Here is a 22,972-nt window from a genome sequence, read left to right on the forward strand (position 1 = left end):
AGTTTCTTGCAAAGCTAGGCAAGAATGCCCGTGAGATTTTTGAGTGTTTGAAACAGGTTTACGGAGACAATTCTCTGAAGGAACCAACCGTGAACAAGTGGTTAAAAAGGTTCCGGGATGGCCGAGAAGAAGTGAACGATCACCCTCGCCCAGGACGCCCGTCGACATCGAGTTCCGATGCAAATGTTGAACGAATTCGGGCTTGTGTTCGTAAAGACCGTAGATTGACAGTCAGAATGATTGCTGACGAGCTGTCAGTCCCCAAAACAATCGTTCACGAAATCCTGACACAAAAACTTGAAATGAAGAAACTGTGTGCGAAAATCGTACCGAAGCTCTTGACGCCAGAACAGAAAGCAAAGATTCTCTGCCTCGTGATGACTGGGTGTTGTGTGATGTCCTTAGGTTAGTTAGGTTTAAGTAGTTCTACGTTCTAGGGGACTGATGACCACAGATGTTAAGTCCCATAGTGCTCAGAGCCATTTTTAGAAAGCAAAGAGGGTTGAGTGCTGTGAGGGTTGCTTGGAAGCAGAGGAACGAGGGGACTTTCTCAACCGAGTCATCACTGGAGACGAGTCCTGGTTTTACGAATTCGATGTGGAGCTCAAATCTCAAAGCAAGGAATGGAAACTAGCAGGAGAACTGAGAACAAAAAAGTAGTGAAAATCAAGGTCCAATGTGAAGACAATGTTGATTGTTTTCTTTGATTCTAGGGGCATTGTTCACAAGGAATTTGTCCCTCCCAGTCAAAGAGTGAATGGAAATTTTTACGTTGAATTTCTGACACGTCTCACAGCTCGTGTGGCCCGATTTCGACCGGAGTTGGCAAAAGGGGGCAGGTGGATCCTTCATCACGACAATGCGCCCGCTCACGCGTCGCTCGTTGTGCGCGAGTTTTTGGCCCGAAGCTCAATCACCGTGACAGATCACCCGCCTTATTCATCCGACTTAGCCCCGTGTGACTTCTTCATGTTCCCGAAATGCAAAATGGTGCTTCGGGGGCGGCACTTGGGAGATGTGGAAGCCATCAAGGCGGAAACGACACGGCAACTGAACAACATCACAACTCAAGACTTTCAGCAATGATATCAAGAGTGGAAACGGCGTTGGCAGAAGTGTATCGCGTCTCAGGGCGAGTACTTTGAAGGAGACCATATTGTAATACCTGAATAATTGTAAAATAAAGTTATTATTCAACTTTTATACGTATTTTCCGGACAAACCTCGCACATATGCGAACAACGACAATGGCGCTATAGCCAGATATATTTAACTCGTGGTTCTTAGCTACTAAATTTCCGAAGATGCGCGTGTCTGTCGAGTGAAGCATGTCAGTAAAGGTGATATGTATGCGACTTGTGGCTGCTCCAAAATTTTAATTTCTAAAGGTCGCTTTTTTTCCTTTCAGGCGACGCCTGCACTCACTGTACATAGAGTCGTTTCTCCCTCGGCCCACACGATTATTAGGGAAGTACTAAGGGTCGCTAATATTGGTATAGAGTCGCAGCACCAAGCACTGTACATTGTCTTGAGGGGTATATGCATACATACACATTTAGATGACAAAAGTCATGGGTACCTCCTAATATCGTGCTGGGCATGCTTTTGCCCAGCGCAGTACATCAGCTCGTTTTTTTTATTTATTTTTATTTATTTATTTTTTTTATTAAATGGTGTCAACAAGTCTTTGGAAGTTTCCTGCCTCTATGGCCATCCGTACTTGTGCAAGTGTTGCTGGTGCAGGATCTGTGCACGAACTGACCTCTCGATTGTGCCCCATAAATGTTCGAGATTCGTGTCGGTCGATCTTTGTGGATCATTCATTCGCTCGAATAGTCCAGAATGTTCTTCAAACCAACCGCGAACAACTGTCGACCGGTAATATTGCGCATCGTCATACAGTTTCATCGTTTTTTGCGAACATGAAGTCCATGAATGGCTGCAAATGGTCTCCAAGCAGCAGAACATAACCATTTCCTGTCAGTGGTTGGTTCAGTTGGAACAAGGATCCAGTTCATTCCTTGGAAGCAAAGCTCACACCATTATGGAGCCACCACCTACTTACACAGTGCCCTGTTGACAACTTGGGTACATGGCTTCGTGAGGTCTGCGCCACACTCGAACCGTACCATCATCTCTTATGAATTGAAATAGGGACTCATCGGACCAGGTCACGGTTTTTCAGTCGTCTAGGGTCCAAACTATATGCTCACACGCTCAGGAGAGGCACTGCAGGCGATGTCGTGCTGTTACCAAAGGCACTCACGTCGGTCGTCTGCTGCTATAAGTCATTAATGCCTAATTTCTCCCGCACGTTCGTGACAGATACGTTAGTCGTACGTTCCACGTTGATTTCTACGGTTATTTCATGCTGGGTTGCTGTCTGTTAGCACTGAAAACTCTACACAAACGCCGCTGCTCTAGGTCGTTAAGTGAAGGCCGTCAGCCACTGCCTTGTCTGTGGTAAGAGGTGCCTGAAATTTGGAATTCTTAGCACACTCTTGGCCTGTGGATCTCGGACAGTTGATTTCTCTCACGCTTTCCGAAATGAAATATGCTATCCTTATGTCTCCAACTACCATTCCGCGTTGAAAGACTATCAGTTTCCGTCGCACGGCCGTAATTTCGTCGGAAACCTTTTCACATGAATCACCTAAGTACAAATGACAGCTCCGTCAATACACTATCCATTTACATCTTGTGATAGCGATGCGACCTTCATCTGTATATGTGAATATCGCTATCTCCTGACTTAGTCAACTCACTGTAGATGTATGGTATTAATACAGCTTCATATTTTATTGTGACGAAAGTATTAAGTTGTAAACAAAAATATACCACACGAAAGAGTTGAGGAAAAATCTGTATCTCAATATTAACGGAAAGTATCAGTGGAAAAATCGTTCAAGGTTCTTTCCGTGGTACACGTGGTTGAACATGATTGATGCAGTTATAATGCTGGATAATATGTCGTTCTGGAATGGCTTCACCGTGTAGGTGCCCATCTATGTGGCACCTGAATGATAACATTAGACAGCAATACCACAACTGTATCCCACAAATACTTGATAATGAATAATTAATTGCTCACTTCTATAGAGAATGTTGCTTCAAGGAAAATATATTACACAATTAAGCTCTAAATTTCTTATTTTCTGATAATGTCGTCATAACGTAACAGTCTTTTTCCTCTTTGTTAGCAGTGCATATCTTTTGTAGTAGCTTTGTTGAAGATTAATGGCTTTCTCAATACTGGTTCGTAACGCATTTTAGAAATTAAAGGTGTCTTCGCCGCTATCTGATGGCATGCCCTCACACTGTTTAGAGTGTCGCAGTCGCTCATCATGGGCACCACGGTCGTGGCCAACGCGCTGTCCTTCGCACCCAACTTGCAGAAGGGCATCGACGCAGCTGCCAACGTGTTTCACCTCCTGAGGCGGGAGCCCCGCATCACAGACCCAGCAAATCCCTCCAAGGAAATGCGCGTGAGTAACAGCCATGCTCTTGCCCATCGTGACTCGCACAGGCAAGCTCTTGTTCAGGTAGTTTCTCACTGGTTCTCTCTGATCATTTCATTCTAACCATATCTCTTAGTGCGATTTCCTGAAACTATGATCATTTTTCTCAGATTTCAAAGCAAGTCCACCCTTATTTCTGTGTTTAGGTTGTTCCCTTAAAGAGCTGAATGAACTGCAAAACAATTTTTTTTTAAACATGAGTCTTCTTGCTCCATCTCTTCGCGCCGTGTGCTGTCACACACAACGTCTTTGGTAATCATCTTTACATATGCTGATGTTCGCTAATATTCGTATGCTCCGATTTTTATTTTCAGTTTCTCCTCATACTGCTGAATTACGGTTTCTGATTGTTTTATCGTGTCCTCCGAAACTCTGATGCTTGTTCTGAGAAGACTGTATATCAGACGTCCTCGCCCTTTATTACTAGTATTTCTGCTTATCTGTACGATTATATGGTTTCTCGCTTCTCACCTTCCTTATTTTCGCTCTGCACAATGCTCCCTCTTGGACGTTTCTAGAATGCATGGCTTTCTAGAGATCTCTCATCAATATTCTCGTTTCCTTTTTCCCTGCTGGAGCTAATCCCATCTTCTTTGCCTATATATTATAATCCACTCATTCTAAATGGCCATACGACAATAACCTCTTCCTATCAGTAACTTCAATTAAGTTCGCTTCTAGTTCAACCATTTTTTTTCTTCATTTAAGTTGTCGTTTAATAGTGAAACTCTTGCACTTCGTCTCCTGTAATCATTTTCCATGGACAGCAGTTGATCTTTTTCTATCTCTCTTATTTTCTAAACCTCTGACTCGTATGTTCATGTGCTTCCTACTATTGTTTTGTCTATTACATTCCTTTCTAAATAAATCTATAAATTTTGTCGCAGCACAGTTTACGCTGTGTGCTGAACGTCATTGCTTTCCATTTCTGTTTTATTCGCAAATGAGGAATGGAAAGAAGAGTGACTGCAGTTCTCCAAGTAAGCGCTCTCTCCTTTTCTTTCAAATTATATGTTTTCGTGAGAAACATACGAAATTTGATTTACTCTTCTTGGGACAAGTAATCTCTAGATCTTAACAAATAACAACATTGTGCGACGCCTCTTTTGTGACGTCCGTCGTTGCAATGAAATGGAAGGTGTTCTAGCGCCTATAGAACAAACTCAGCACAAAATATCTAATTCTTCACTAAATTTCTTCTGACTCCGTAATTTACGCTACGCAACAGTTTTGTCATTCTGGCGAGGAAGAATGCTCGGTGGAACGAGGGCTTAGTAAATCATCTCCTTCGTGGATGAATTTACATTTCCTTTAAATTCAGGAAGTAAATCTCAATCTGCATTTACTACAACTGAAAATGTCTGGGCATTCCGCCTGTTCCTAGACATTTGAGGATAGTGGCAGCTCCAGTGAAGAAGAACATCTTTTGTGAAGTATATTAGTGGTGTCTGTTCCACTAACACTTTTATTTGTGTTATTAGATCTTGTTTAGTTTTCTTCACTGTCATTCGATACTGAATTTAAGCAATATAGTATTTTTATAGTATCCACATGAGAAATAATTTTCTCGTTTTCGTAATTATATTTTTCATTTTTGGTTTTTGTACATATTATTTCATTCCATTGCTTAGTATTTATTGAGAAATATAGTAATATTGTAATATTAATACGATGAGCGAATTAAAAGTCAGATGGTCGTCTGCTTAGGAGACACGTGGAGAGGTGCAGTACGAGTCGGTGGAGTTCGCGTATCCCACACGGCTCACCACAATGGTGCTGCGTGGGCTCAGAATGGAGGTACGGCCCGGTCAGACGGTGGCGCTGGTGGGGCCCTCTGGCTGTGGCAAGTCCACCTGCATACAGCTGCTCGAGAGGTTCTACGACCCCATTTCTGGCATTGTGGTGAGTAATCGCCTCCGACGTACCGCAAGCTTTCTTATTCACTTCTGGTTTCGTCACTAATGTTATTACACTCTTTCAACAACAACATGTCGCACACAACATGATGTTTAAATCTGCTATCACAGAGAACGAGGTCTGATTCCTAGGAGAAAAAGACAACTCAATAAATTCCAATTAAAATATGTACTGGACTGGTATTTACACAAAATGTTGTACGGTGCATATCTACTGAACAGTGTTTTGGAGTGATTATTTGTTCTAGAGACTTCTGTACTAGACCACAGGCAGTACGAAACAAACGCTTTTCGATGTGTAATACACCTAGCGCGTCTTCAGTCATTCATGTGAAAAGGTCGACGAGTAGTGCACAGTTCAACAGGGCATGTAGCATGACATGTGCAAATATGGAACATTATTTGAATATGGAACATGGAGACACGATGTTAATGTGTAGACATGCAAAGTGTGAAAAAATATTCCTGCATCGGGAACATTTTCTGTACACGAAACTTACTACCTGTAGCACCGCATTGTTGCGTGTATGAGACAGACTCAGTACTACTGGAGAAACAAGCCTTACAATAAAAATGGATTAAAAAATCTTGCCTGCAATAAAATATTTATTTGCAGTGGTTACTGGGTTCGGTTAGAATGTGACCATCTTCAGACCCTTTATACCGAGATGAAAGCGGTGGGATGAACGGGACAGGCGTTGTGACTCCACGATTGTCAATTGCTCACATTCTTACCGAAACTGGTAACCGCTGCAAATAAATATTTTATGGCGCCCAAAATTGTTTCTGATTTATTCTAGCCAAACCGCTGTTTTTCTCCATGAGAAATGTTCTAAAAAATTACAGAGCCTTACAATGTGTAGATTACGATCCAGCTACGAGCACACGACAAGTGATATGTGAAATGCATGTATGTGACCTGTCTGGAACATTTTTAGTAACATGTCTTATATAGTACCTGCAAAGAGAATAGGGAGTAATAGACACTGGTTTCTACCTGTGTTCAGAATTCTTCATAACGTGATATGACCAGTACCACACGGATAATTATATCGTCCGCTTCACTCGTCTCCTAGGCCATACTTAGACGACTTGTATTTACAAAACTTCTCAGAACGAAAGATGCTAATCTCCATGGTAAGGTTGCACGTAATTGTTAACGCAGATTCGGGCCGTATTTGTAGCGTGGTATTATAGTAACATCATCCTCCCATTCACGCTACCGCGACGGCTGAATGGAGAACAATGCTTGACCTGTAGAACACGCTGCGTATCACGTTCCAAAATGTGGCCCTAGCAGTTATCTGCGCTGCACAGTGGACAGAATGCTAGAAATCATTCCCAAATGTAAAACAAATAAGTAACATTAGATGGATTGAAAGAATGCTAATTTTTATATTAAACCCTTGCGGACCAAAGTGAACACGTTTCATTTGTGTACTAAGGTGTTCAATTCGTGTGTTGTAGAAAATACATGAATACGAGGCAAAATTCTGCAGATGTGATGCAGTTTTGACAATATGTAAGTTATTTACTACGACTAAATGTGGAATATTGACTACATGTGTTTATTTAATTTAAATGTCAGTCTCTACATAAAATTTCCAAGTACTCTCGCCCTGTTTATTTGTTTGCTAGTTTACAGTATGTGGAACTTTTTAAAAATAGCTGCGGATGTTTTCTGTTTTCCTTTTATGACATGAAATCTAGCTGTTCCAAAAACTGATTGACATCGCAAATAACATTGGTGATAAATTTACAGTTAATGTAAACAAACTATTAGTAAGATAATTACCTAATAATACAGAGGCAGAATCGACCAGATTATCTTATTGCATGAATGTGGCTATTATAAACACATGGAAACCTTACAGAAGCTATTCTTTAAGGCAATTGGAAGTGACAATCATTTTTAAGAAAATTCGACTGCGATTTTAACAAAAATTCAATACTGTCTCATTACTAGTATATCACACTTTTCATAATTCCTCGTTCGCGAACGCCAAGTCAACTAAATTAAGTAGTTCCACATTGGACTTCCACTCTAGTAGTGAACGCCCTAAACGTAGTAGAAGAATAGAAAAAACAACACACCAGAGAAATTGGCAATATGAAAACAGTTCACTAGGTATTTCGGATTATTTTCAAACAAATGAAATTTTGCAAGCAAATCACGGACCCCACTTTGCACCCGCCATTTCAGTTTTCATAAAGTACTTTTACGGCATTATTTATAAATATAAAATACATTCCGTCAGCCCATGTAGTTTCAAGACTTGATTAATTAAAAAACTAAGAAAAAGTAAGATGGTGGTGTTCCGCGTAGTCTCCCCCAAACTGTGTACAATGCACAGACCGCCCCACACAGCCATACGAAACTGTCTGAGAGGCCCTCCTCGGGGATGCTGTTCGACTCGCGCATCCCATTGGCGTGAATTTAGGCGGTTATGTGGTCAAAGCGTTGAGGCTTCATGCGAATTTCAGCACTTCGTCGTGTTGTGTTAGGTTCGCATTGACAATACTAAGTCTCAACATCTGTGATGACTTTTTACAGAAAAGAATTGTCCGCGTTTTGCATTTCAGTCAAGTCGCGGCAGGCAATCACAGTCGTTGTTTCTGTTCGGAAGGCAGGTCAGACACTGAACCCACTTTTTCTTGAGAATACTGTGAGAATGTAATTAACACGTGATTGAGAGATGTTACCCCATAGCGATTTGTGACACAGCAACGTTGAGTCAGCGTGTAAAAAAACTACAGATACAAAACTTTAAAGTAGAATAGATAAAAAGAAACACTTTTTATGTGGCAAAAGTTGCGCAGGTGCTGCCTTATCTCTATAGTAGTGCATGAGAGTTTTGACGTTAATCACAATCAGAGGCAGAGTGACAGCGTGTGGATATTATTTTATAAATGTTCCTAAAAATGTCGACCATTTACATTAATGCTTAACTGAAATTTACGTGCTAATAATAACTGTCCAACACGCTCAAACCAACCAGCTGTTTTTCAAATAATGGCTGCAGCTTCAGCCAGATGGGCAACTATCTCTTCTAGAGTGTTCATCTCAGTCTCGTACACAAAACGCTTCATCTGCCTCCACAAAAAGAAAGATAGAGAAGTCAAGTAAAGTCTCTAAAACAATATTCATCACATGATACTTCGAAAACCCGCTCTGACTCTATGCCTAGAGGGGAAACGGCGCACTTGTGAAACATCTTTATCAAATAAAGAATTATTTATTTTTTCTCCTCTAGACACTAAAATTTTGTGAACGTAGTTTTTATACAGGGTTATTACAAATGATTGAAGCGATTTCACAGCTCTACAATAACTTAATTATTTGAGATATTTTCACAATGCTTTGCACACACATACAAAAACTCAAAAAGTTTTTTTACGCATTCACAAATGTTCTATATGTGCCCCTTTAGTGATTCGGCAGACATCAAGCCGATAATCAAGTTCCTCCCACACTCGGCGCAGCATGTCCCCATCAATGAGTTCGAAAGCATCGTTGATTCGAGCTCGCAGTCCTGGCACGTTTCTTGGTAGAGGAGGTTTAAACACTGAATCTTTCACATAACCCCACAGAAAGAAATCGCATGGGGTTAAGTCCGGAGAGCGTAGAGGCCATGACATGAATTGCTGATCATGATCTCCACCACGACCGATCCATCGGTTTTCCAATCTCCTGTTTAAGAAATGCCGAATATCATGATGGAAGTGCGGTGGAGCACCATCCTGTTGAAAGATGAAGTCGGCGCTGTCGGTCTCCAGTTGTGGCATGAGCCAATTTTCCAGCATGTCCAGATACACGTGTCCTGTAACGTTTTTTTCGCAGAAGAAAAAGGGGCCGTAAACTTTAAACCGTGAGATTGCACAAAACACGTTAACTTTTGGTGAATTGCGAATTTGCTGCACGAATGCGTGAGGAATCTCTACCGCCCAGATTCGCACATTGTGTCTGTTCACTTCACCATTAAGAAAAAATGTTGCTTCATCACTGAAAACAAGTTTCGCACTGAACGCATCCTCTTCCATGAGCTGTTGCAACCGCGCCGAAAATTCAAAGCGTTTGACTTTGTCATCGGGTGTCAGGGCTTGTAGCAATTGTAAACGGTAAGGCTTCTGCTTTAGCCTTTTCCGTAAGATTTTCCAAACCGTCGGCTGTGGTACGTTTAGCTCCCTGCTTGCTTTTTTCTTCGACTTCCGCGGGCTACGCGTGAAACTTGCCCGCACGCGTTCAACCGTTTCTTCGCTCACTGCAGGCCGACCCGTTGATTTCCCCTTACAGAGGCATCCAGAAGCTTTAAACTGCGCATACCATCGCCGAATGGAGTTAGCAGTTGGTGAATCTTTGTTGAACTTCGTCCTGAAGCGTCGTTGCACTGTTATGACTGACTGATGTGAGTGCATTTCAAGCACGACATACGCTTTCTCGGCTCCTGTCGCCAATGTGTCTCACTGCGCTCTCGAGCGCTCTGACGGCAGAAACCTGAAGTGCGGTTTCAGCCGAACAAAACTTTATGAGTTTTTCTAAGTATCTGTAGTGTGTCGTGACCATATGTCAATGAATGGAGTTACAGTGAATTTATGAAATCGCTTCAATCATTTGTAATAGCCCTGTACTCTATAAAAAAAACTGAGCACCCAGAAGACATGGTCCGATGTCAGTGTAGCTTCACACGCGTACACACCTTCGGCAGGTAGATCAACACTCAGAACTGCAATCCTCTGTGTCACCTAGAAAGCCTACCAAAGTGTATTAATGCTGTAATTCTTCAGGATTTCCTGGCGATCTGTTGACACTTTGAAAAAAAAAAAAAAAAAACGGAACATCTACCGGATGTTCGCGTCGTTCTCGCACTATATTTTGAAGGTGTAACTCGATGGTTTCTTCATGTGCTACCAGAGAATGGTCCTTGGGTGTTTTTTTTTTCACTTTTCATTCCATTCCCTGAAGGGGTTGGGCGGGGTGTTTGAGGGCTTCCATTACCCTGTTCACCCTTTTGTTGTACTGGCACATTTCGTTTATTTATTTGTTCAGCTTTCTTGCAATTGTGCAGTTGATCATTTTTACAATATGGAATATAAAATTTTAAGTCATATTGAAATACAGCACAAGTGCTATAGATTGTAGAATATTTTATATCACGATTATTCCATGTATCATATTGGAACACATTAACATACAATAAAGTTAGTAGAATACAATAAAAATATAATACAATTGTGGTGTTGCTTCACTTTATGTGTGTGAGTGGTGGTGTTCTTGTTTTATGCTACTACTTATGCAATTTATTCCACTTTTCTTTATATTGTCCGGTATAGGTGGGAGGCGAGGATAATTTGAAGACATACTATTAATTTGATTATAGAATTGAATTTAGAGAGCTGTTGTCAGTTGGGCGTTTAAGGCGCACTCCTGTTTACATCAGCTCCTCCAGTCACCTTAGGGGCATGACTTTCGTGGCAGTGGTGAAGACTTACATATTGTATATAATTTTTTAATTTATTTAAATCTATGCTACATTTTATGTATAGCTTAATTCTATTTTTTATATGCGTGCGTGCGTGTGTGTTGGGGGGAGGGGGGGGCGCCTTTGCATGTTTTGTAGGGATAGTTTCTCTGTCTTTGGTTCAGGTGTGGGGGAAGTGGAATGTCTTGGGTTAAGAGTTCCATGGTAATGGCGAGGTCTGGGTATTCCTGGCTGGTGTTGTATGCTACTGTACGCGCTGGTTGGATGTATTTAAATTTTGGTCGCCTGTTCACTCTTGGTCTTGTTGTCAGGATGTCTCCCATGTCTGGACGTTTCGTTAATATGTGTCTCCCGTAGTTTGTTCTGAGTTTAGTTAACCTGGCCTGTAGCGGCTCCACGCCAGTGGTGTCATATATACGTCGTCACTGCGCGTGAGCCTTCACAGTGTTGAGATGAGCCGGCCGCAGTGACCGAGCGGTTCTAGGCGCTTCAGTCCGCAACTGCGCTGCTGCTACGGTCGCAGGTTCGAATCCTGCCTCGGGCATGGATGTGTGCCATGTCCTTAGGTTAGTTACGTTTAAGTAGTTCTACGTCTAGGGGACTGATGACCTCAGATGTTAAGTCCCATAGTTCTTAGAGCCATTTAGTCTTGAGATGCTGCGTAAGAGTCGTCTCTTGGTCGAATAAAGTCGTTCTGCTACCGGTTTACGCAGGCCCCCTAAGGGGGCTGCAGAATATTCTACCACAGGTCTAATGTACGTTTAGTAGGTGTGGATTGCAGTTTGGTCGTCAGATCCGTGAAATCGTCCTTGTATTCGTCTCATTAGGCCTTGTCTTTGTCTTGTCTTGTTTAGCAGGTATGTGAGGCGTGTTTTCCAATTTAGATATTTGTCTAGGTACACACCTAGGTGCCTGAAAGTGTCATTAAGCCTTAGTGGGGTGTTCCAGAGCTTCAGTTGAATGTCATCTGTGTTTTGTTTTCGTTTTTTGTCAGGTGTCTGTGTCCAAACAAAACCTTTTGGGTTTTGGATGGGTTTGGACGGATCCTCCATTTTGCCATCCAGGTTTGTAGTCGTTGTAGGTAGGTCTGTGTCTTTCGTTGTACGTTTGTCGCCTTCAATTCTGTACACCAGTAGGCGGTGTCGTCAGCGTTAAGTCATACCGTTTCTGTATGGTTTGTTGTCGATGGTACGTCAGCCGTGCAAAGCGCGTACAGTAGCGGAGACAAGATGCCTCCTTGTGGTACTCCTGCTTGGGGTGTAAATTCTTGAGAGGAAGCACCGCCCGGCTAGGCCGCGGCGCGGTCGGCAGTGGGAACACCAGCGGCCAGAGAGGACCATAGGAGCCGCGTCTGGTGGAAGCGGACCGCGGAGGGAGCAGCCGATGCGGCGCGGACCGGCTAGGGAGCGCCAAGCACCTTACAGGCATAAATATTGCATTCGATCCGCCCAAAGACCATTCTCTGGTAGCACCTGAAGAAGACAGCGAGTTACGCCGTCGAGATACCGTGCGAGAACGACACGAACATCCGACAGAAGTCCCGTTTTTTTCAAAATCTGTTAATGCTGTTTGTATTGTAACACAGACCAGGCAAGCTATAAAAGGAGTGTGTACAGCGTCAGATGTTGGGCGATCACTGCGAAGGACACGGGCACGGCGCATACGTATGAGACAACGTTATCAGCACCTGACGAATTATTGTCGGTCTGCATTCGTCTGGCTGGTCGAATAGAGCAATTCAGATTTGTGTGACTTTCGAATCTGACAGTGGTCCAGTACTGGACTATAGGAACGTGAGGGCAGGCATGCTTGTCGTCAGGGTTCCGGCCGACTAAGTCTGTCCAACGACAAGGGAGCTTCGCCATACTGTACACAAAGGACATCGTCAGCTATTCACATCTGCGCCTGCCGCCAAGGACAAGTAATGGACTCCACGCGACATCCTGTATCATCCTACACCACTGGTCGGAGACCAGCAGCAGCTATACTAGGGAGTTATCGTTCCATACGTTAACACGAAACATAAACGACTGCGTGTAGAGTGGTGCCATGACTGAGGTGCATGGACTGCTGAAGAACGGCGTCGCGACGACTATCGGACCTGCACTACTACGGATGTACATCATTCTTACAATATTTTGGACTGCCGTAGCTGTGTTTCACGTGGCGACACGTTGCGGGTAGCTTCCGGTCACAGCTGATTGTGACCAAGAGAGTTCTGACTGCAAAATGGTGTGGCACGGACATACCGCGTTCTCACGTGTTTCCTGTCGTGTGAGAGTATCGTGGTGCGATTTTTCAAAACAGCCATTCTCGCCCACACAAGGCACGTGTCTCAACTCTCTGTGTCATGTTGAGGTACACCCGTGAGCAGCACAATTCTTTGGATCTATCCCCGATAGAATATGTCTGGGGTAGCCTCGGACGTCAACTCTGTCCCAGTATCCACGATACCAAGGAACAGTTAACAATTGCCAATTGCTCCAGGAAAGCGTACCCAACTGAATCGGTGGATGCATCGACGACAGAGGTGATGCAACATCATACTGGTATATGGGCTCATACTACCTAGTTCTTTGTGAATACGACATGATTTTCTAATCATCAAACTAACACCACACACCCTCTCAGCCAGAGATGTTTCGTTTCCCCGTCTCATGCCGGGTGCTTCACTTTCTGTTAGGTAGTGTATTCATTAGAAGGAGCTGCGGTAAAGCAATAAGATTTACTTGTGATTGTATTTAATTTCTATAACTGTACGTAAATATTTAAGATGACACCATCAAAAGCTTCGTAATCCATTGCAAAGAAAATAAACAACCTACTCATCTGAAGGGACATTAGTTTGAAAATAGACTAAGTGCTCCGAAAGAAAATACACTCCTGGAAATTGAAATAAGAACACCGTGAATTCATTGTCCCAGGAAGGGGAAACTTTATTGACACATTCCTGGGGTCAGATACATCACATGATCACACTGACAGAACCACAGGCACATAGACACAGGCAACAGAGCATGCACAATGTCGGCACTAGTACAGTGTATATCCACCTTTCGCAGCAATGCAGGCTGCTATTCTCCCATGGAGACGATCGTAGAGATGCTGGATGTAGTCCTGTGGAACGGCTTGCCATGCCATTTCCACCTGGCGCCTCAGTTGGACCAGCGTTCGTGCTGGACGTGCAGACCGCGTGAGACGACGCTTCATCCAGTCCCAAACATGCTCAATGGGGGACAGATCCGGAGATCTTGCTGGCCAGGGTAGTTGACTTACACCTTCTAGAGCACGTTGGGTGGCACAGGATACATGCGGACGTGCATTGTCCTGTTGGAACAGCAAGTTCCCTTGCCGGTCAAGGAATGGTAGAACGATGGGTTCGATGACGGTTTGGATGTACCGTGCACTATTCAGTGTCCCCTCGACGATCACCAGTGGTGTACGGCCAGTGTAGGAGATCGCTCCCCACACCATGGTGCCGGGTGTTGGCCCTGTGTGCCTCGGTCGTATGCAGTCCTGATTGTGGCGCTCACCTGCACGGCGCCAAACACGCATACGACCATCATTGGCACCAAGGCAGAAGCGACTCTCATCGCTGAAGACGACACGTCTCCATTCGTCCCTCCATTCACGCCTGTCGCGACACCACTGGAGGCGGGCTGCACGATGTTGGGGCGTGAGCGGAAGACGGCCTAACGGTGTGCGGGACCGTAGCCCAGCTTCATGGAGACGGTTTCGAATGGTCCTCGCCGATACCCCAGGAGCAACAGTGTCCCTAATTTGCTGGGAAGTGGCGGTGCGGTCCCCTATGGCACTGCGTAGGATCCTACGGTCTTGGCGTGCATCCGTGCGTCGCTGCGGTCCGGTCCCAGGTCGACGGGCACGTGCACCTTCCGCCGACCACTGGCGACACCATCGATGTACTGTGGAGACCTCACGCCCCACGTGTTGAGCAATTCGGCGGTACGTCCACCCGGCCTCCCGCATGCCCACTATACGCCCTCGCTCAAAGTCCGTCAACTGCACATACGGTTCACGTCCACGCTGTCGCGGCATGCTACCAGTGTTAAAGACTGCGATGGAGCTCCGTATGCCACGGCAAACTGGCTGACATTGACGGCGGCGGTGCACAAATGCTGTGCAGCTAGCGCCATTCGACGGCCAACACCGCGGTTCCTGGTGTGTCCGCTGTGCCGTGCGTGTGATCATTGCTTGTACAGCCCTCTCGCAGTGTCCGGAGCAAGTATGGTGGGTCTGACACACCGGTGTCAATGTGTTCTTTTTTCCATTTCCAGGAGTGTAGTTCATTGGTAAAGCTCCCATTACACAGTGTCACCGAGGCAACAAGATTGTCATTTCCAATATCCTGTTTGAAATATGCCAGAAATTTCAAATCGATTTTTGTCCATCATCTAAAATTCAACTGAGAACTCCGGATAGGAACGTATAGTCTGTGTGGAAACCATTTCTACTTCTAGTATGAGGTCTCAATTTGACAGTGCATACCAAATTCCCTTGCGTTAGTGGACAAGACTCTTCTTCTGCTCTGCCATAGACTTCTTTCCTTCCTGTTTCTTTTCATGTGTCAGTAGTCCTTGTTCCATCCACTAGTTTCCTTGTCAGCATTTCATGTGAATAAACTTCTTGTGGCGAACGTTACTCATTTTCTGAAGCTTTGAGATTAGTGCACAGCCAGCCGGAGCGGCCGAGCGGTTCTAGGCGCTACAGTCTGGAACCGCGCGACCGCTACGGTTGCGGGTTCGAATCCTGCCTCGGGCACGGATGTGTGTGATGTCCTTCGGTTAGGTTTAAGTAGTTCTACGTTCTAGGGGACTGATGACCTCAGATGTTAAGTCCCATACTGCTCAAATCAATTTGAACCATTAGTGCACATTCACGAAGTGATTTCTGAGAACTCTTCGGTTTTCTTTTTCAGTCCATGGACGGAAGAGACGTGTCCTCGATCCTGATGTCGGAGCTGCGTGCTCCGCTCGGCATCGTGTCTCAGGAGCCGGTTCTTTTCGACAGGACGGTCGCAGAGAACATCGCATACGGAGACAACACCAGAACAGTGCCCATGGCGGAGATCATTGAGGCTGCCAAGAAGTCCAACATCCACAACTTCATCGCCTCACTGCCTCAGGTACTGCAATCATTTAACGTGGAGTAAAACAGAAGCAATTTCTGGCGTTCCACAAGGTAGTGTTATAGGCCCTTTGCTGTTCCTTATCTATATGAACGATTTGGGAGACAATCCGAGCAACCGTCTTCGGTTGTTTGCAGATGACGCTGTCGTTTATCGACTAATAAAGTCATCAGAAAACCAGACAAACTGCAAAAAAATTTAGAAAAGATATCTGAATGGTGCGAAAAGTGGCAGTTGACCCTAAATAACGAAAAGTGTGAGGTCACCCACGTAAGTACTAAAAGGAACTTGTTAAACTTCGGTTACACGGTATAATCTAAAAGCCGTAAGTTCAACTAAATACCTAGGTATTACAATTACGAACAACTTAAACTGGAAAGAACACACAGAAAATGTTGTGGGGTTGGCTAACCAAAGGCTGCGTTTTATTGGCAGGACACTTAGGATATGTAACAGACCTACTAAGGAGACTGCCTACAATACGCTTGTCCGTCCACTTTTAGAATACTACTGCGCGGTGTGGGATCCTTACCAGATAGTACTGACGGAGTACATCGAAAAAGTTCGAAGAAAGGCAGCACGTTTTGTATTATCGCGAAATATGGGAGAGAGTGTCACACGAATGATACTGGATTTGGGCTGGACTTCATTAAAAGAAAGTCGTTTTTCGTTGCAACGGAATCTTCTCCCGAAATTACAATCACCAACTTTCTCCTCCGAATACGAAAATATTTTGTTGACACCGACCTACGTAGGGAGAAACGATCAACACGGTAAAATAAGGCAAATCAGAGCTCGTACGGAAAGATATAGGTGTTCATTCTTTCCGCGCGCTATACGAGATTGGAATAATACAGAATTGTGATCGTGGTTCGATCAACCCTCTGCCAGGCACTTAAATGTGATTTGCAGAGTATCCATGTAGATGTAGATATAGATGTAGTACAACTCAAATTCCTCTACACTAGGCAAATAACTTACATATAAGAATTTGTAATTTCTATTACTAATTAATAATTTATTGGCTATCGGTTTTCACCACGTCAGTTGTCAAATTTGTGGAAAATATAAACATTCCGCACAAAATATTAATCGTTCCCTTAAAAGAGCCCACGGTCATTGTGGAGCGCTATAGATGGTGCACAGCTGGTACCTGTCGGTCACGTGATCCTCTACCCCTGAAGTAAGTCATGGTACTAAAGTATTACGAGTGTCCATTGCATGGGATGAGCGCAGAAAAGTCGGCCGACGTGGGTACGCGACATAGTGACAGAAAGAAAATATCGTGTTTGGGCATGTCCTTGGCGACAATGTGAATCACGATACCAGAATTGTAGATATATCAATGCGGATTGTCCAGCGTTTCTGCAAGGAATCGTGTACCGGTCGTACCTATGTAAAACGGCTGGAGAGCAGCAGTTCAAAGAGATCCTGAGCGACAGAAATGTGCCTTGTCAATGAGAATCTGTTTCATAACATACAGCAATTGCTGCTATCAGCGAATGCAGATCCACCTACACAATTTTCCGATAGATTATTGAGAAGGGATTTGCGTAACTCGCATTGTTCACAGCGGTACATAAGGCTATGCGTCTGCATTTGGCCAAACAACACAGAAACTGGGTATTAGTTGACTTGGGCCTCTAGTGTGATACGAGGAGAGTACCGATGACCCAATGAGGTGTCTAAACCACATTGTTTGGAAGGTGTAGTTCAGGTCGGACTTAATTCTCGGAGGTTGGTGGTATGTTTCGTGCCATGACTTCGGCGCACTCATTCACGTTAGTACGAACATGATCCATAATGTTTATTTCAGTATTCGTGTTACCGTTTCTTCTACTGTATGAACCAGAACTCCACCGACAAAATTTCAGAGATTTTCCAGTGATATGCCCTGGGTATTTGGTACAGGGGACCCATGGCCTCCCGCGGATAGTTATAGAGCTATTGCAGTTCATTTGGATTCTTGCCCCAGTTAGCTCTTTATCTGTATCCCATTGAAAAGAGTGGACAACAGTGAACACGTCGACATAATGCGCTGTGTGTCCCGTCTCTCATTCGCTCACGGTTTCTGCTGTTGAGAACAGTAATGCCCTCTTCAACGCGTTGCCCTTCAGTTTGCATTCAGTACTGCTCGGATATGGCCAGGTTTTTTTTTTTTCCAGCGGTGTTGGTTGTACGTTAAGAGTGACACACAGCAGCACTACGGACGGTTTACTGAAGTTTGGCCGATATGCACCCTTTGTGTTGGTCCGCTGAATGCAGTGAACCTGGTCCCAACGTCTGGCAATATCATCACAGCAGTTCTGCCGACAGAGGTTGCTTCATTACTCTGCGTTTTCTGTTGTATGTTTTGTTTATTGAACATTACATGCTTCTTCACAGCTACGAATGTATATGCACAGAAAATAGCGTAATTGCGGTAACAAACCAAATGAACCATACTTACATTATTGCTCTGTAACAATCCGCCGGAGACCGTGGTTCCCTTATTCCCAAATACTACGACGATATCCCTGAAGAACCTTTGAAAGTTTGTCCGTGGAGTTCTGGTTGACCCTGTACGCCATCATGATGTAGTATGCTGTATGTATGCTGTGCACAATCTCGTCTAATGGACTCAGTTTTTCAGGGAATTAAGGTAATGAACGAGGGTAGGAGCATTTAATTGGGTGGCTAATTTTTGTTCCGGTGTACTTGTAATCTCTGCTGTTAAAACAGATTCGTGGGTAAGCTTACGTATAACATAACCGCTTAAACTTCCGCTTTTGGTAGCGTTAAAGTTCTTTACAGTTGCACCGTAACTCAAAATTCTTAAAATGAGCAACATTTCAGCTCCATTGTGAAGGCCTAAGGAAATCTGCGTTTTATACTGATGTGGTTATTTATTGCATGGTATCAACAATGTGGTAAGACTAGCAACAGCATTATCTGTCTATCCATCCTCTTCTTCTAACTTCTACACATATTGCAACTTGGCATGAAAAGTGACAAAACCGACAATTTAAGTATGTCGCTGAAAAATACACGTGAAGTGTCCCAACGCACACTAAAAGTGCAATGGAATTGACGGCCAACAATACTTACTCGAAATTTAAAGGAAGGTTACACTATTTTAATATAACTTTTACAGAATGAATTCTTTAAGTCGAGTTTTCGCAAGTATTGCTTTTTTAGTTGTGTTGCTGTTCTTGTCTGGGTGCGATCCACAGGGTGGTTAGAAACAGATTGTAAAGCTTGTAAGGGAGTTGGAAGGGACGTTCTGCTGAGAAAAATGGTTCAAATGGCTCTAAGCACTATGGGACTTAACATCTGAGGTCATCAGTCCCCTAGAACTTAGAACTACTTAGACCTAACTAACCTAAGGACATCACACACATCCATGCCCGAGGCAGAATTCGAACCTGCGATCGCAGAAGCAGCGCGGTTCCGGACTGAAGCGCATAGAACCACTCTGTCACAGCGGCCGGCTGCTGAGAACAGCTGTTAAAAAAAATCTATACGTTCATCTGTTGCAGAGTTATTTAACACTGAAGTAAGCTAATCAGGTCTCTGCAAGCGCATTTTCAACCAGCCTGCCGGAACGAGTAGTGTCAATTGCTCTCATAGCGTAGACGATAGCGCAAGAGACCGTTAAGTCTTTCACTCGGGTTCGATTCTTACCATCGTCCCCTGGCCGCTTTTGTATCTCTCTCTCGTTCGGTTTTAGGAAACCAAACGAAGAACACGTTTGGCGACACTGTCTCTGTTAGGCCACTTGAATTTGCGGGCGGCTCGCCATTTTTGAGTAAATTCAATGCTAATTAACTCGGAAACGTATCCATGTATCGAATTTTATCCTTAACAGTTATTTCTCAGCACACGCGCACCCTGCCACAGCCTTACAAGCTTTTCAGACGATTTGTAACCACCCTGTACAAAGTCCACACCGAAGTATCAGTTAGTATGCTTGCACGAATCACAGGAACTACTGTAAATATGTTCATACGGTTTTCAACACTAAATAAACTAATTTGCAAGAAATTTTTTTGCGTATAATACACGAATATTTCGTGGAAATTGGCTCAACTAATTAAAGTCCCTCAAAATTGTGAAAAGATATCATTGCCACCTAGTGGTGAATGACAGAACTCTTTGGAATCATTCATAGATATTATAAATTTAGGGCACCTGACACATTTTTCTTGTCTGTATGTTCTGGCTAATCTCAGGAACTACTATAAAAAGTTTGATACTGTTTTAATTCGTATACACACAGAGTCACGAGGGAGGTTTGTGGGCACAGGAGAAAGGCATAAGGTTACCCGACCACAGTGACAGGCAGGCGCGAGCTACTGCTACTAGAAGGCCGACGTTAGCTATTGCCGACAGCCTAACTTCCCCATAGAGTTTACGGGGTGTGAGCCGAAATGTATGAAAAGGTCACAAAGAAAATGTCGCAAGCGCCGGAATTGCTCCGGAGTCGGGCGGCCAGAAAGTCGCTGTAGATCGCATCGAGCTCCATTGCGACCTGGTGACCACCAAGTGGCCCTTGTTCACTCCACGAAATGTCACTCCAGGAAGTCAGCTGCATGTATAACGCGCAACATTCATGCCTCCTGAGGACTTTCCGGGCGTTTGTTGATTAAATCATTGAGGTTATATGAAGTACCTTTACACAATGGCCTGGAAAACAAAATAACTGCCACGTCAGACAAATCGTCTGCCAAGAAGCGTCTCTCACTTACCGAATGCAGGCAAGGTGTAATCGTAGGTGATTAGTTGATTTGCAAGCGTACTAATGCGCAGCTTGAGATTGCCTGAAATACAATATATAGGAGCAAACAAATTCACTAAAAGAAGCCTTTGCTCTGACAAATGATCGCTGCAGTACAGGTTAAGTGCTGCTTGTTTTATTATGGTTTGTACTTTATATTCTAAACTAAGATAACACCCAGAAGTCTTTTAAGGATGTTGTACTATGATATTTGATGGAAAACGTAAAATACCTTTTTCAGTCACAGTGCGACACAATGGCATTTGATCACATATAGAATTTATGTCAGTATCGGGCAAGTGATGCAACTAAGCGTAAACACAGAAAAGTGTCGTCAGCACTGTTGTTACAGATGTTTCATTTAACAATTTACTAACTGATAATTATTTGTATTACATCTTTTAACTATTCAGTAACATCACGTGTGCATATTCACTCTGTTATGAATTTAAAAAATTGGGTCAAAACATCGGTGTTTTAATATTGCAAAATTTATACGTAAACACAAATATTTGAGAGGTCTAATAGTAGTTTTGATTAAGTGCAACATCAACTCATGGGAGCCTGACGATATTTTTTTTTTTTTTTTTTTGCAACAATACAGTCTAAAATTTCAAAATCTATTTCTTCAACATCGAATTGAGGTAATAATGAAATGTTCGTTGTTCTTGGTTATCATTAGGACACTAGGGACATTTACTATTGTATCTTTCATTATAACGTGGCGACTGACCTGTGTATATGTTAGAAAAAGCTATATGTCTTCCATCTTACACTTTCATAAGAGCAAAAAAAGGAAGAGCAATACGGTGAACAATACTTAGACGTCATACTCACCGTACCTACCATCACAGTGTATCTGTACATTTTATGGATCGACGCGAGGCTTCAAGGTGAACAGGATTATGAAATGCCTACCAGAGGCCGACCTTCTATACATTTTTAATCTGCAAAGATGTTTGATACTGATACTTCTCAGTAATTCAATAATTTTGACGGTATATGTAATGGGGAGGAAAGGTCGTCGAATCTGAAAACTGTAATATCCAGCCATTTTCACTGCAGAAAGTAGAAGAGGATAGATGTCGTCAGACCAAAGATTAGATAGGGTATCAATCAACTAATTACCGATATCTGATTAATGAGGCTGATTTCAGAAATACCTTTTATGTTCCCTAGTTGACCTTCGCCACTGCTTGGACATTGTTAACAGCAGCCTAATCTTGTATAACCCAAAAGTGATTTATATGTACAGAAATGTAGGGAACGTGTCTATGACTATTTCTTACCAAAGACCTTTTTACTGATCTTCTCTTTCACCATTCTCAGTTCATGTTCTTTGTTCAACAAAATAAAATCTAAGACAACCGTTGTTTAAAGCGAGCTGCAGTTCTAACAGTGTGACACTATGACACTAGCAAACTTTTTGTGAAACTGTTAAAAACAGTTATAAACTTCGATTCTTGCCCATTCTCTGCAGCATCTCTCCATTCCGTAGATTGTTTGGCTTTGCATGTCATCAATAATAATTCTTGCCACACAGTCGTAGTGTTTCTGTTATATTACTGAAGCACCAGCTCTAACCAAGTAAGTCCATCTTACACTACACAACCACTCAAACTGGCTAAACAGATGAAACTGCTCAGTGGTTCTAAATGCAAAATAAAGGTTATTTTAAAACAACCAATGAGAGCTAGCAGATCGCTATCATTCGGAAGTTACAATACTCCCGACATCTGAAAACATTTACATCATGAGAGCTAGACTGGCAGCAGATCATTATCATTCACAAGATATAATAGGCCCTACATCTAAAGATATTTGCGTCTAGAAAAAATCTTTAAATTGGATGAGTAGAATATGGCAGCTGTAAAACAGGGCCTTGTGAGACCTTCCAGAACCACGTTTTAGTGACGGATTCTATCCAATGAAAAGCGGTTGGTAAAACACTTGACCTGAAAGGTCGACACGTCGAAAACTGTGCTTGTCTAACGCCAAAACACGATATTTCACTGCCATAGTGGTCATTCTTCACCGTGCACAGTTATATTGTCATACGTAATCCTAGAATTAAAGTCCTCAAAAATGATACCGATTTTGATAAACAGTATTCGGGAACAAACACTAATTAAGGATATTACACAGTTAGAACGAAT

At 43.3% G+C, this 22,972-nt stretch overlaps 1 protein-coding gene across 1 annotated transcript in view; it reads left to right on the forward strand.

Moving 5' to 3' along the window:
• LOC124788968 (ATP-dependent translocase ABCB1-like) overlaps window positions 1–22,972 on the forward strand; it is a 144,920-nt gene that overhangs the window by 113,441 nt on the left and 8,507 nt on the right. The window contains exons 18-20 of the mRNA XM_047256258.1: window positions 3,326–3,485; window positions 5,226–5,420; window positions 15,851–16,057. Of these exons, the coding sequence (XP_047112214.1) occupies window positions 3,326–3,485; window positions 5,226–5,420; window positions 15,851–16,057 (562 nt within the window). The remainder of the gene's footprint in view (window positions 1–3,325; window positions 3,486–5,225; window positions 5,421–15,850; window positions 16,058–22,972) is intronic.

This window comes from Schistocerca piceifrons, chromosome 3 (assembly GCF_021461385.2).
Source record: "Schistocerca piceifrons isolate TAMUIC-IGC-003096 chromosome 3, iqSchPice1.1, whole genome shotgun sequence".
In the NCBI taxonomy this organism is placed as follows: Eukaryota; Metazoa; Arthropoda; class Insecta; order Orthoptera; family Acrididae; genus Schistocerca; species Schistocerca piceifrons.